Source organism: Netta rufina (assembly GCF_964035555.1).
Source record: "Netta rufina genome assembly, chromosome: 4".
Classification (NCBI taxonomy): Eukaryota; Metazoa; Chordata; class Aves; order Anseriformes; family Anatidae; genus Netta; species Netta rufina.
In genome coordinates, this window is record NC_140127.1 from 43,800,969 (window position 1) to 43,813,871 (window position 12,903).

General features: G+C 40.9%; 1 protein-coding gene across 1 annotated transcript in view; it reads right to left on the reverse strand.

Annotated features, from left to right (window-relative positions):
- BLTP1 (bridge-like lipid transfer protein family member 1) overlaps positions 1–12,903 on the reverse strand; it is a 113,499-nt gene that overhangs the window by 98,177 nt on the left and 2,419 nt on the right. The window contains exons 2-5 of the mRNA XM_084286130.1: positions 7,168–7,297; positions 3,524–3,640; positions 1,606–1,684; positions 857–921 (exon numbers count right to left, since the gene is read on the reverse strand). Of these exons, the coding sequence (XP_084142256.1) occupies positions 857–921; positions 1,606–1,684; positions 3,524–3,640; positions 7,168–7,264 (358 nt within the window). The 5' untranslated portion in view covers positions 7,265–7,297. The remainder of the gene's footprint in view (positions 1–856; positions 922–1,605; positions 1,685–3,523; positions 3,641–7,167; positions 7,298–12,903) is intronic.

Genomic DNA, 12,903 nt, shown 5'->3' on the forward strand with positions numbered 1-12,903 from the left:
AAGCAACAACTGTATAAGCTTCCTGGCAAATCTAAGAGGCATCATGCAATCAGAGGCCATTCCAAGGGAGAGAGGCATAGCAAGGGGAAAGAAGGCCCTCCAAAGTTCAGTCACCTTCTCAATTAGTGCCCTCCTCAAGCGGCATACAAATGCCACCTCTGGACCTCCCTGAATTAGCAATGGAACTGTGACACTTGAAAAGTCAAGAGAGGCAGCCCTTGAGACACTCATCCAACTAGATTCTAATCCTATAAATGTCTAAGCACACATCACAACGTTATTTTTGTTTTCTCAAAGTGTTTTCTGCAGATACAATTAATCTCTTATATCCAGTATTACGCCTCCTTCAGCCATAGATAAGGAAGAAAAATAAATGAGTTTTTCCCCACTTCTGCACTTCTATGACGACAGATGTCAACAAGACACAGGGTTATCAAACAGTAAAGAATATCCCTTGTTGTAACACTTCTGCTAAAATACTGACAGAACAGCAAACCTGAAAACTAAAATCAAGTTTCAGAACCTCAGAAGTCTCTATTTGTCATGGTTATAAACTTCAATACCGAGTCAATTATGCTCAGACTACAGCTAATGAAGGCTACTATTAAGATTAATAGCGTTGTCTTGAGAAGGCCTTGAGTCCCTGACTATAAATCCTTTATTTATTTCATTGTGTTGTTCTAATCCACTAACGTAGGTGAACTGGTTAAAAGAACTCTTACCTTCTGATGTTTTGATGTACTTCGGGTACATAATAACAATTGAACTACATGCACGCAATTGTGCAAAGGAAATATTTTTATGTAGATTACCTGTAAACTTAATTTAAAATTTTAAGCTTTTTTAAGATGCCTACCATGCTGCTTCTGCTTAGGGTTGTACATCTTCCACCAGCGAAATATGATAAATCCATCCTGGATTCTAAATTAAATAAATTAGATAAAACAGAAGTTAAAAGATTAATAATCCAAAATCCTGTGTGTAGCTGCATGATGTGCTGCCTTATGCACTGCAGAGATCTGCAATTTCAACAGTGTACAAGCAATAGTAAGGCACAGAGAAATGTGAGTCTCATAGTACAGTATTATACAATTACCACGTTATCTGAACTTGTATAGAACCTACATGTATACCCATTGTCTACTCAGTGTTGTACAACTTTTATGATAGGAATCAAAGTTATAAACTATTTGCTAGTTTGCAGTTCATGAAACAAATTATTCTCACTTCTGGGATACAAATGCCAAACTACTTGGCCCAAGCAAATCTTCAAGACTTAAGCTCAAGAGTGTGGACTGAAAGCCATTAATTAAAAACAGTTCTCCTTTAAACTCTAAAATGTTTTCTTTTACACATATTAAGGGCCACTAGAATCTTATTCAGTACTCACTTCCAATTGATAATGCTCAAACAGCAGATCAGCTAACAAAATGTGCATCTCTAAGAATGTCAAAACACTTTAATCAAAATAGTTTATTTTTAACATATATGAGTATACGTACTACTCATTTGTAAAATGGCACTTGGGTATGTGTTACTTCGACATACACATTTTCTGTATTTAACATCAGTGTTTAGAACAGTGACTCCCTTGGAAATCCGTACCTGATAGACATGTCTTCTGTGATGAAATAGATTTCTCGAACCATGACTTTTCCAGACAGCACAGAGAACGAAAAGGAACCTAATTTGAGAGAATTTACAGGGTGTTAGCCTGAAATTGTTGATGCTTTAACTTCCGAACAGGAAGAATACAGTGGTCAGTTATCTGAAATATGTTTACTTGGTATCTTGAACTTCAAAAACACATTGACACTCAGAGGAGAAAGGAAGTCAGAGGTTTAGAACACACATGACAAGCACATGGCTCTAAGAGGTGTCAGGTTTGGCGTCATCCAACAACACAACTGACTGTCTGAGAAACACAAGTCACTCAGGAACACCCAAGTACCTTGCAAACCTTGTGGGACGATCTAGGGAAGCTATTTTGAACAATTTTCCTATTAAGCTATTGTATGCAAGAACTATATTAGAGAAATATAGATTCCTGATTGAAGAATTTTTCAAATTTTAAATAGCTATGAAGTTTTCAGTGCAATTGTTTTGACAAATTGTGTTTACAGCAGGAAGGGATTAATGAGTATGAAAAGATCAGCAGGTATTGCAATAGCCCATAATTTTCCTAATGCTTTTCATTTCACTCACAAATGTAAGTAAACCATGATTTGTAAAAGCAAAAAACCACCACTAATTGATTGAAGCCAAGCTGTTAATCATGGGATTTAATTAATGTTACAGTCTTCTTACTGATTAAGTTGATAAAGAACACCATATATTTGGCTAGCTACGTCCAGCTGTCTTAACTTAATAGCAGTTTCACATAGAAATTATAATAAAAGCCTATAGATCAAGTGTAGCAGCCAGTACGATTTTCAGCTACACTGCTGTTCAAAAAGCTGGATTTGAAGCTAGTTTGGATTACAGTTCTTAAATTCTTGAGGACATATGTAAATTAATGCAGGGGTCAATTTGGTAGGTGGGTATGGCTGAGGTTGTGGTTTTTGGTTGTTTGTTTTAAAGTTAACACTCCATTTATGATCAATAGTTGCAGAAAAGTCCAGAAGTAAAGTAGTAGCCATTCTGGAAAGCAGCGAGAGGAAGGCATGCAAGAATAAATGAAAGTCAGAAGTGCAGTCAGAGTGAGGTTGTGGGATACAGCCCTCTGTGACTCAACATCAGATATTTTTGTAATGTGGGTGAGTGCCCAAGTGATTTGTACTGACCTGTTTTATTCAAAAGTGTTTTAAAATTATAAAAAAAAAAAAAAGAAGAAAAAAAAAAAAAGAAAAAAAATGTAATGGATTTTGATAGAAACGTTCTAGCCAGTATAAATTCAACATATCACACTGCCGGTATGGACTAACATTATTAGTTGTTCTGACAGCTTATTTAGAAAGCAAGGACACTGCTATAACAAGGAGCCAAGCCTTGAGACGCCACCATGCTCCTTTGAGCCCAACCAAACAGTTTCTCCGCCTGCTTCAGATGCCATATAACCAGCCCCAGAGGTGTGGGGAGTGGGAAGCTGTGCCCCTGAACACCAAATCACCAGGCAAAGTCAAGCAGCTCGTGTAGGCTCCTTGGGACCAACCTTCTCCTTTTAGGAGGCGGACCATTAATGATATAGGACTTTGAGAAGGTAATGGGAAACCTACAGGCTTTACATACATAAGTATAAAGAGTAAACAGAAAAAAGTACACCTGACAATAAAAATCCATCAAGTGAACTTTAATACAAAACAATTAGACAAAGAAAAAGAGGGTGTTTTCCTACCTACACCAGAAATTATTTCCTGAAGCATGTCATTGAACTTGTTTCTTTCTTAAATTAAAGCCATACTGATAATTTCCAAATTACTGTAACAAGGGAACGTGGATTTTGCCTCCACTTGGTTTTCAGCAAATCAAAGTATAATAAAAAGCAGTAGGTAAAAGCAACAGCGTTACAGCAATCTTCACTTACCAATATGGATGTAGCCATGCTTATATAGCCTGTTCAGAACCAATGTTAGAATGAGTCCAATGTTCCGGGAATTATAATAAGTTAGGTAGATAATCCATCCACAAGACAATATTGTCGCTGTTGAAAGATTACAATGAATTAAAATATTTCTAAAGCATTCTGACCTAGATAAAAGCATTACCTATTAAGACTATAAAACCCTTACCTATTGAAATTATAAAGCATAATGTTCTTCCCACTCTCAAAAAAAAAAAAAAAAAAAAAGAAACTGATGAGGCATTTCAGTGGGAAGGAGGGTATGAGAAAGTTGTGAAAAGGGGAAAAAAGCAAAATGCAAAGTTCAGAAAAGTACAGTCTTTTATTCCCCAATTTGAAAAACAGGCCTACCAAGAGCAGGAGACAGGCACCATACATTTCACTGTCATCTCCTATCCTCTTAAATTTCACAGATCAAATGGTAGCAAGCATTATGCCACACAATCATTGTATTTCAAAATACCTGAAGAAAATATGATCTACACAAGTCAAATGACATTCCTTCTCCATCCTTTTCCAAACCATGAACTGTAACTTAAATTTCCTGAACACAGAAAATTTTACTCTCACACCTGAAACTATTTCCTAAGCTGCTGGACCCCGAGAGAAACAGACCAGTCTTTGGGATAGCAGAAAGCTGTCAACAGTTGGAACATGGAAAGAGGAAAAAGCAATCTCATGAAAAACATGCTAAAAAAATAAAAATTAGGTCTGCTAATCCCCAAAGTAATTTTCACTTCAGTTGATTAAGAGCTGGTAACCTATTTCTAACTACAAGGGTTCTCAAAGATTCCAGAAGGACAAACCCAAAAGTAATGGGGCTGCCAGGGAATGGACTACTTCTAACTCTCACTCAATAAATTATCAACCTGCTTAGTCCAGAGCAGAATAAGGAATAATGCAATTTTTGTATTTAAGGTACCTCTGTTTGTTATATTAACTGACCTTTATAACAAAAGTTTTCCTTTTATATCTATTCTATACTTAAAAACTCAGATTTATTGTGCTTTTTATGGGAAAACTGAAGTGCAGAAAAACACACAGGTATGATGTCTTCACTCTGCAGAGATTTCAGGTAATTGATAAAAATTTTACTTAAAAAAGACTTGTTCATTTACTAGACCTTAACATTTTTGCAGTCATCTGTTCCACCACAGTGCCTGCACTTTGTTGAAAGATGAGGAAGAGAAGGGAGAAGAGAAAGACTTGTATGACTTTGTCTTTTTGTTACTGGAAAAGGGATCCAGTCTAATCAAAACTGAAGTAGCACATACACCTGGGCAAGTAAGCTGCTTGCCGTGTAAAACAAATCAAATCTTAGGTCAAAGCTCTGCACGGGTGGTGATTCCACAGGAACAAGGCATGGAGGGTTAAAACGAAACCCCAGAAAAGAAAGTGCTGCTGGCATTCAGAGAAGGCACGCTGCAAGGGCAGCATTTACCTCACCTTGCTTTTAGATGAGTAAGCTGCTCTATCAGTGAAGGAGAAAGGTGGCATGACTCACACTCAAAGGGTCTCATTCCAGTTGTAAAACTTAATTTGAGATTAAAGTTCATCTAGGCACTTAACCTAAAGCCAAGAAGGTCTCCTCTCAAGGTGACATTCTGAAGAAAATCAGCAAACCAATACACTTCCCAGGCACCACAGTCCTATACACTGCCTATATAACTTGTCTCACATCTGCCCCAAATTTTACCCTTTTTTTTCCCCCCACTCACCAAATTTCGTCTCCACTACTAAATGACAGATCCTATAAACTCTATTAATCTCATTATTATATTCCTTGATTTTAAAAGCCTCTTCACTGCAATTACATTTTTGGAAATTATATTTGAAACATTTCACTACATGTGATTTTTTTTAAAACAGATTGTGCGAGAATTGTGCAACAACTCTTTGAAGAGCATGTTCATTTCTGAAATTCATCACCTCTTACTTGAATCAATATTTAGCTGTTTCAGGATTAAACAGAAGATAAACTGTTGACATCTTTTTTTGTTCTCTTTTAACAGGATGCCATAGGTCAGCAGATGAAAGCAGGGAAGGAACGATTGGTTGAAACTGGGTCAAGATTAATGAACATTACTTTAATGCCTTTGTATCCATACTTCATAATAACAGGAGGCTACCCAGAATTTTCTGTTGTGTCATTGTTTTTAGAATACCAGGCACCCCCTTACAAATGAAGAGATCAGCAGCTCCCCAAAACTGCATAGATGTACATAGATCAATCTATCCTTAGAAAAAAGGAACAGACTAGATTATGTCTTGAAGTTCCACCCACTCTTCCTTGGAACATAAATTTGTACATTTAATATGCTCAAGCAAATAAGAAAGCTAAGCAAAGCCTTTGGTTTGATTTATAGTTGTTAAATGGAATTGCTTATGTCCTACATACTTCCCGAGTAGTATTAGTAATTGTTTGTTCTGTAAATCCAGTGCAGAAAGTGAAAACCAGAGGAAGAAAAAAATCTGCAGACTGCCATTTGACACTTTTATTCTTTGGTGAAAGACCTGAACACCCCTAGGTCTTAATTCAAAGCTTCCGGAGACAGAATTTGCAGATCTGTTCCATGTCCTTTCCATATTTTATCACAAGCAACTACTGGCATGGTGACTTCTCTTATCTTCATCTGGATTACACTTAAAATTTACGTTGCATGCAGATTTTCCACTTCAACATATTAAAAGTGAAAATTAATAATATTCTGGAAGCAGCTTCAGCTATCTGCCTATATCCATTTCATTCAACTTGGCCCACTGAAAAATAATTGCAGTGCACCAATTGCCAACACATACACACCCAATTCCCAAAAGTCAAAAATGAAACTTTTTCCTCTGCTGCCCTTTGCTCTGGGTCTAGGAATCAAGGCTGAAAAGTAGGTATTGCTTGTTCTTGTAAAAGTCACAGTTCAACATACGTCTAACGCCTTCATCCAGACCTGAATCTAACTCAATGGTTATTTTGCTCTCCCTGCCCCACTCGTTCACATGTTCAGGAAATACAAGTTCTTACACACAACTATAAACAACAGCACCAGTGTTATAAAGACTAACATAAGTCTAACTAAGGTACATTTACAAGAACTACCTATAACTGAGCACCCTGTGCCTAAAGGCTTATTGTGACACAAAGTTTGGTGTAAAAGTTATGTAATTTAACACAAGTGTCTTTATACCATGATTCAAATGATGCATACTGTATTAAATATCTGTAGAGTGAAGTTACTGTATCTGCCTGTCATGTGCTACAATGCCAATCCTGTCATTGTATTACTGTTAATCAACAGCTTATTCTGGTGTTAAAATAAACTTATTTTGCAGAGCAGCAGTTGCAGAGCATCATTCTCTGCACACTGGACTTCACTCCTGAGTGTCCCAGAAATATTAGTATTGAAAACAATACTGTATTTTCTTTCTGAATTACTTAAATAGCATTGTCATACATCACTAAGCAGTTATATGGCAAGTAAAAATCTGTTTTCAATGCTTTGATGTCTTTTGGCCAGAATTTCTCTATTGGTATACCAACGTTTTGAGAAGCATGTTTAAAAGTACACACAAACAAAAGAACAACACTTACCCAAAACAGAATAAATTCACCTTACCTACTAACAGCCAAACAACATTGGAGTCATGTTCTGTTAGGAAGTCCTCCAGCTGTGTGATACTTGGGACAAAACTATCATTTTTCCTTTGATCCATTGCTAAACTGTTGTTGTGTCAGCACCTATAGAACTGAAGGGAAAAAAAAAAAGAGTAGTAAGTACAGCACGGTGTGGAGAACATTAGGAATGTTTAACGTGGTGTAACAGTCTGCTTCACACAAATATGAATACATTTTATTCCTTCAATAGCATCTTTATGATTCTCAGCTATCCTTTTTTTTTTCTCCTCTAGAGCAGAAACATTTCCACCCAGAGCAGAACACTCCTATCTGCTGAAACGAAGTTTCCAGGCACGTGCTTCCCTGAAACAGTGCAGATCAACAAAATCCCAGACTATGCTCTCTAAATTTAGTACTCTGACTGCCCTGTACAGCAAATAATAGCAAACAAGTTTAAAAGGCTGGTGTACCATAGCACTGAGTTAAAAGGCAACTGAACATAGAAGTAAAATTGTTAAACTTTCTAAAAATGTAACAGGAGACTAAGTGCACACTGTGTTCGCTTAGTAGAGGTTTGTTCCGTAAGATGTTCCTTTCAGAGCAGCATTAATTGCAGTTTATTTCAAGATAATTGCTCTATTGCGCTTGTGAATTAAGAATCTCTCGACTCCGTGCTGTAACTTAATCCCGCAGTAACTCACGTCTTTTCTACCACTTACTTCTAACGTGCAGGATGGCAAACGGATCATTTGAAAACAAAAAGGACACATGCTATTTCTTGCACAGATGCACCACTCCCTAAAGGTCATTTCTGTTCAAATCTCTGTTCGTGTACCACTGCATTTCTTAACCAGCTGCGTAATTCCTGTTTTTTTCCCCCGAGTGCTTACATATGAACTTTTCTCCTCATTTTAACGGGTGACACTGGAGAGAAGAGGCGGCAGGGCAGTTCTTCGTACCAACAAAGGGGCAAAAGTCCTAGCCCAGGACAACGATTCAGAAGTTCAGGTTTTAATTCCTAAGGGAACAGAGACCGATGGAAGTATTTGTTCACGTCTGATGGTTTCTTTAAGCAACTGAGTGAGGAAACCTGATTTCACAGAAATTTACTAGGATGGAAGAAACCTCCAAGACCATCTAGTCCATTTGTTTCTGTAGGGGAGGAAAGCAGTACATACATGTAAATATCTCAGACTCTGGGGGCTGCAGACTGTTTATAGATATATGCAGATGCCCAGGAGTTGAAAGGTAGTTAAACCTGGTACAAAGCTTTCACTCCCCATTTGTGAACTGCACTAAACCAACGTTTAATTCACAAAACAAAACAAAATAAAAGTTCAATCCCTTGTCTTGAAACCATCCCAGAGCAGTACAGCTCACTCAGCAGAGCAGCAGCAGCCACAAGCAGCAGCCATGCAGCCCCCTGACCACACACCCTCTCCCCATGCATGCCATAAAACTCAGGGATGAAAAATTCGGCTGCCTTCAGGTATAGCTGCCTAACACAGCACAAGGTTGCCCTCAGGCATTGCTGCTTGAGGCAGCAGTGGGGCTTTGCTCCAGCCATCCCACTGCCATCCGACACCCCACAGCCACTTCCTCGCACGCTGGGGCCTGTGGCGCAGCCCCCTGCACCCCTGGAAGGCAAAGCTCAAGGGTGCACGGCCAGGCAGCCTTCAAGAGCAATGAAATATTTCCATAACCTCTTAATCCGGCGTGCCCAGTAATTCCCTCGCTTTGCGACGGATTTGCATCGGCTTATAAAAACTGGCTACATCATGTCACTGGTACAGGGAGAGCAGAAACCCAGTCCTTCTGATCTCACGCGCTTATTCAAAACAGCCACAAATCATCTCGCAACTGGGTTATATTAATTAAGCGTGATTAACAGGGAGTAGCTCAATTCCATAACATTCATAATCATCCAGCGCTATTTTACTTGCATTACTTTCATTTGAAGTTTTCTCCCTTGGATATCATCTGTCAAGCCTTCTTACAAGGAGATCATTCTGCTTTCTTTCTTTTTTTCTTTTTCTCTTCCCTTTTTCTTTTTTTAAACACCTTCCAGCTCTGGCAGCCTGCCTGGCTGTCAGCCTTCAGCCCTCAAACAAATCCAGGTAGGTTTCGTTTCCTTTCCTTGTCAAATGTCTGACACTCTCCGTCAGATGGGGAACACAAAACTGAATGTCATCGACAAGATCTTGGGTTTTGAGCAGCACGAGCATTTAGCTCAGTGATATGGTTTAGGGGGGGGACTTGTTAGTGTTAGGTCAGAGGTTGGACTTGGTGATTTTGGAGGTCTCTTCCAACCTAGCTGATTCTGTGATAACATTTCTGAAATAATCCCTATTTCTAAGTGTTAGCAAAGGAACTAATATTTACCCAGGTATTCCTGTAATAAATAAACCCATGCCATCTCTCACTACTGTAACCTGATAAGAAAACATGGAAGAGAAGCTGAAAAAAAATGCCCTTTAATGCATTTGTCTCTCCTGCATCTGGGTAAGTAGTACCTTGAATTAGGAGTCCGTGTTTTGAAGTAAAACAAGCGCAGCCCCACTAACAAGCACTAGCAATTTGCTCCCTACCTCTTCTGATAAGAGAGAACAGAATGGGGAGGAAAGATGAGGAAAGTACTAAGCAAAACACAAAACTACAAAAGAAAAACCACCAGGCACTGCCTCCAGGAGTGGCGACAAAGCAGCCGCTACGGTAGCTCCCCTACCAGCAGGACTAAGCAGCATGACACACACATATTTTTTAAGTCCTTGTTTTAAAGGGACGTTACAACGGCAAATTAAATTATGTAATGGTACGGTGATTTGCTTTAAGACATTCACAATACCCTAATAAAAAACCTACATGCCAGCTTGTATTACAAAGTAGATGATGCTCCGCAGGCAGCCTCTAGGAGCTTTTAACCTGGGAATGGCAGAGGAATTGGGGAAACTGAGACACCAGCCTGTCAGCACAACAGGGGGAGTTTGTTTCTTCCCTTCAAGAGAAGAATCAAACCCTCCTTTTGTGATCACGACCACTGTGGAAGTGTTGCCAAGTGGTCAGGATCACCTCAGCGAACAACACTAACAACCCTAAGAAAGCAACTTGTGATTTTCCTAGAAATTTATCGATTCCTAAGAAATTTCCTAAGAAATTATCATCAAAATTCCTACCAATTTAGCAAATTACACGTTTCCTAACTTCCTAAGAAATAAAATAGTGTTATACAACACTGAGGCAGGAAACTGAATGCTGTTATGGCTCTGTAGGACTGTGGCAAGACAAGACCGCGAGCGACGGGATGCTGATACTGACCGGCTGAAACAAAGGCTGCGTTCATCACATTTCGCCACCACTAGCCCAACCACAAGATGGATATCCTTGGAAGTTTTCTGGAACACTTGCTATTCACACACAAATAAACAAGGGAATCCCACATCAGACAACGTTTTCAAGTTTTGGAGCTCCACCACGGATCCTTTGAGGCCTGGGCCCACTGACGGCACCCCCTGCCCTCAACTGAGGCACCTGAGAAGCAGGAGGCAGAGGATGGGAGCCTAAGCTTGCAGAAACAGGCAGCACTACCGCCTGCACTGGGTGCACATGTGTCTCAGAGGGCACAGGTGCTTAATCCATTTTGATTACAAAGCAACTGCACCTCAAAGATTTAGGGCAACAGACAGCCGCTGCAGGCAGAGACTTCAGCAGGACGAGCTACCGATGTCGTCCTTGGGCATCTACATGGCGTGGAGGATGGAGAGGCAGGATCAGCAGCGTTAGGAGGCAGAGATGCAGCCCTTCCAGGACAGCCACGAGCTACTTTCCATTGACGTTACCTTCCATTACATGCCTCCACCCTCCGTGCCCTGTGCACGTGGCCCAGCTCCCTGCACGCATCCTTGCTCACCCCAAGGGCAAAACTCCTCTGCAGTCCACAGAATCATCTAGGTTGGAAGAGACCTCCAAGATCATTGAGTCCAACCTCTGACCTAACACTAACCAGTCCTCCACTAAACCATATCACTGAGCTCTACATCTAAATGTCTTTTAAAGGCCTCCAGGGATGGTGACTCCACCACTTCCCTGGGCAGCCCATCCCAATGCCTCACAACCCTTTCAGTAAAGAAGTTCTTCCTAACATCCAACCTAAGCCTCTCCTGGCGCAACTTAAGCCCATTCCCCCTCGTCCTGTCACCAGGCACGTGGGAGAACAGGCCAACCCCCACCTCGCTACAGCCTCCTTTAAGGTACCTGTAGAGAGCGATAAGGTCACCCCCGAGCCTCCTCTTCTCCAGGCTGAACAAGCCCAGCTCCCTCAGCCGCTCCCCATAAGCCTTGTTCGCCAGGCCCCTCACCAGGCCTGGCAGGGAGGTGCCCCACAGCTCTGTCCCCACTCGCACTCCCTGATGGAGCTCAGGGAGGAGGTGGAGAGGTTGAGGGCTGCCCCCAGGCTGAGCAGGCTGCCCCCCAGCTCCCACCTCACACACGCGGTGTCTCCGCCGCCCTCAGGGGCAGCAACACAACACCAGGCAGGCACTCTGCAGGGATGCTGACCGGTGGCTTGGTGTGCCTGTGGGTTCAAAGCGAGCTGCCAGTGTGTTCTGAAGGAACAGCACGCTTGGCAAGTCTTAGGGGTGTCCTCTGGAAAGCACAGGAGTGGACGACAAGCTGACCCTTACCAGCACCAGCCAGAGCACACATCAGTGGAGATGAGAAACCCAGAAACCCACGTGCATCTCTGCACTTTTTTACAGTATGTTCTCAATGTCTCTACTGGTTTGTGATGATGATCCCAGAAAACAAGCCAGAACACAGTCCAGAAATATAATAACCATCTTTTTTTTTATATATATAAAGAACATATTTACTGTTCCAAATGTCACTTATAGCTTTTATGAGCTGCCTGGCACACTACCACAGAAAGTTGTATGACTTCTGAGAGGAAGAAAGGAGAAGCAGCAGATTTTGGGGCACTGCAGTGACAGAATCACACCACTCGTTTATTTTCACATCAGTCTTTTAAGGCGTTGTGTAGTCTCCCTGCTGCAAATGAGAGCGAGGAGAGATAGAAGGCCCAGCCCTCAGTTTGTGATGCCCACACAAAATACTTGGGGCCTGCTTTCCAGGTGCGTGTTTGGATTGAATTGAAGATGTGAGGGTTCAATGTTACCTAGACTTGCTCCTCCCGGTCAGACAGGCATTCTTTAGAGGAGAAACACACACTTAACAGAAAATGTAAAAGTTTTAATTACTTGACTCATGTATTATTCAAATTTTATCAGTACTAAAAGGATGTAATTGATGGAAAATGAGGGAAGTCATCTGACAGTCCTGGGGGATGTGCTTTATTTCCAGCCTGCTCCCAGTATTCCAACCTGGACCAGGCTCTCAGCAAACACTCTGTTCCTGAAAACGCCACTCACTCAGAAGTACCTACATCAAGCCTTTATAAATACATTTCAGTTACATCAAATACATAAACTAGTGTTAATGTCAGCCTGAAGTGCTAACACTTAGCTTCAGGGGAAAAAAAAGCCCTGCTGGAACAAAATAATAAAAAGTTACAGAAGGCACGCATATATAAAATGGGTTACAACCCCAAAATAATAAAACAGAAGCCCATCTGAAAGGTGGATGGCCAACACACAACACCGCCGCAGATCCCGTATCATGCTTTGGCTTCATTCAGGCGGCTGGCTGGGCAAAGCCCCAGCACATGAAGCTGTGCAGGGGCAGG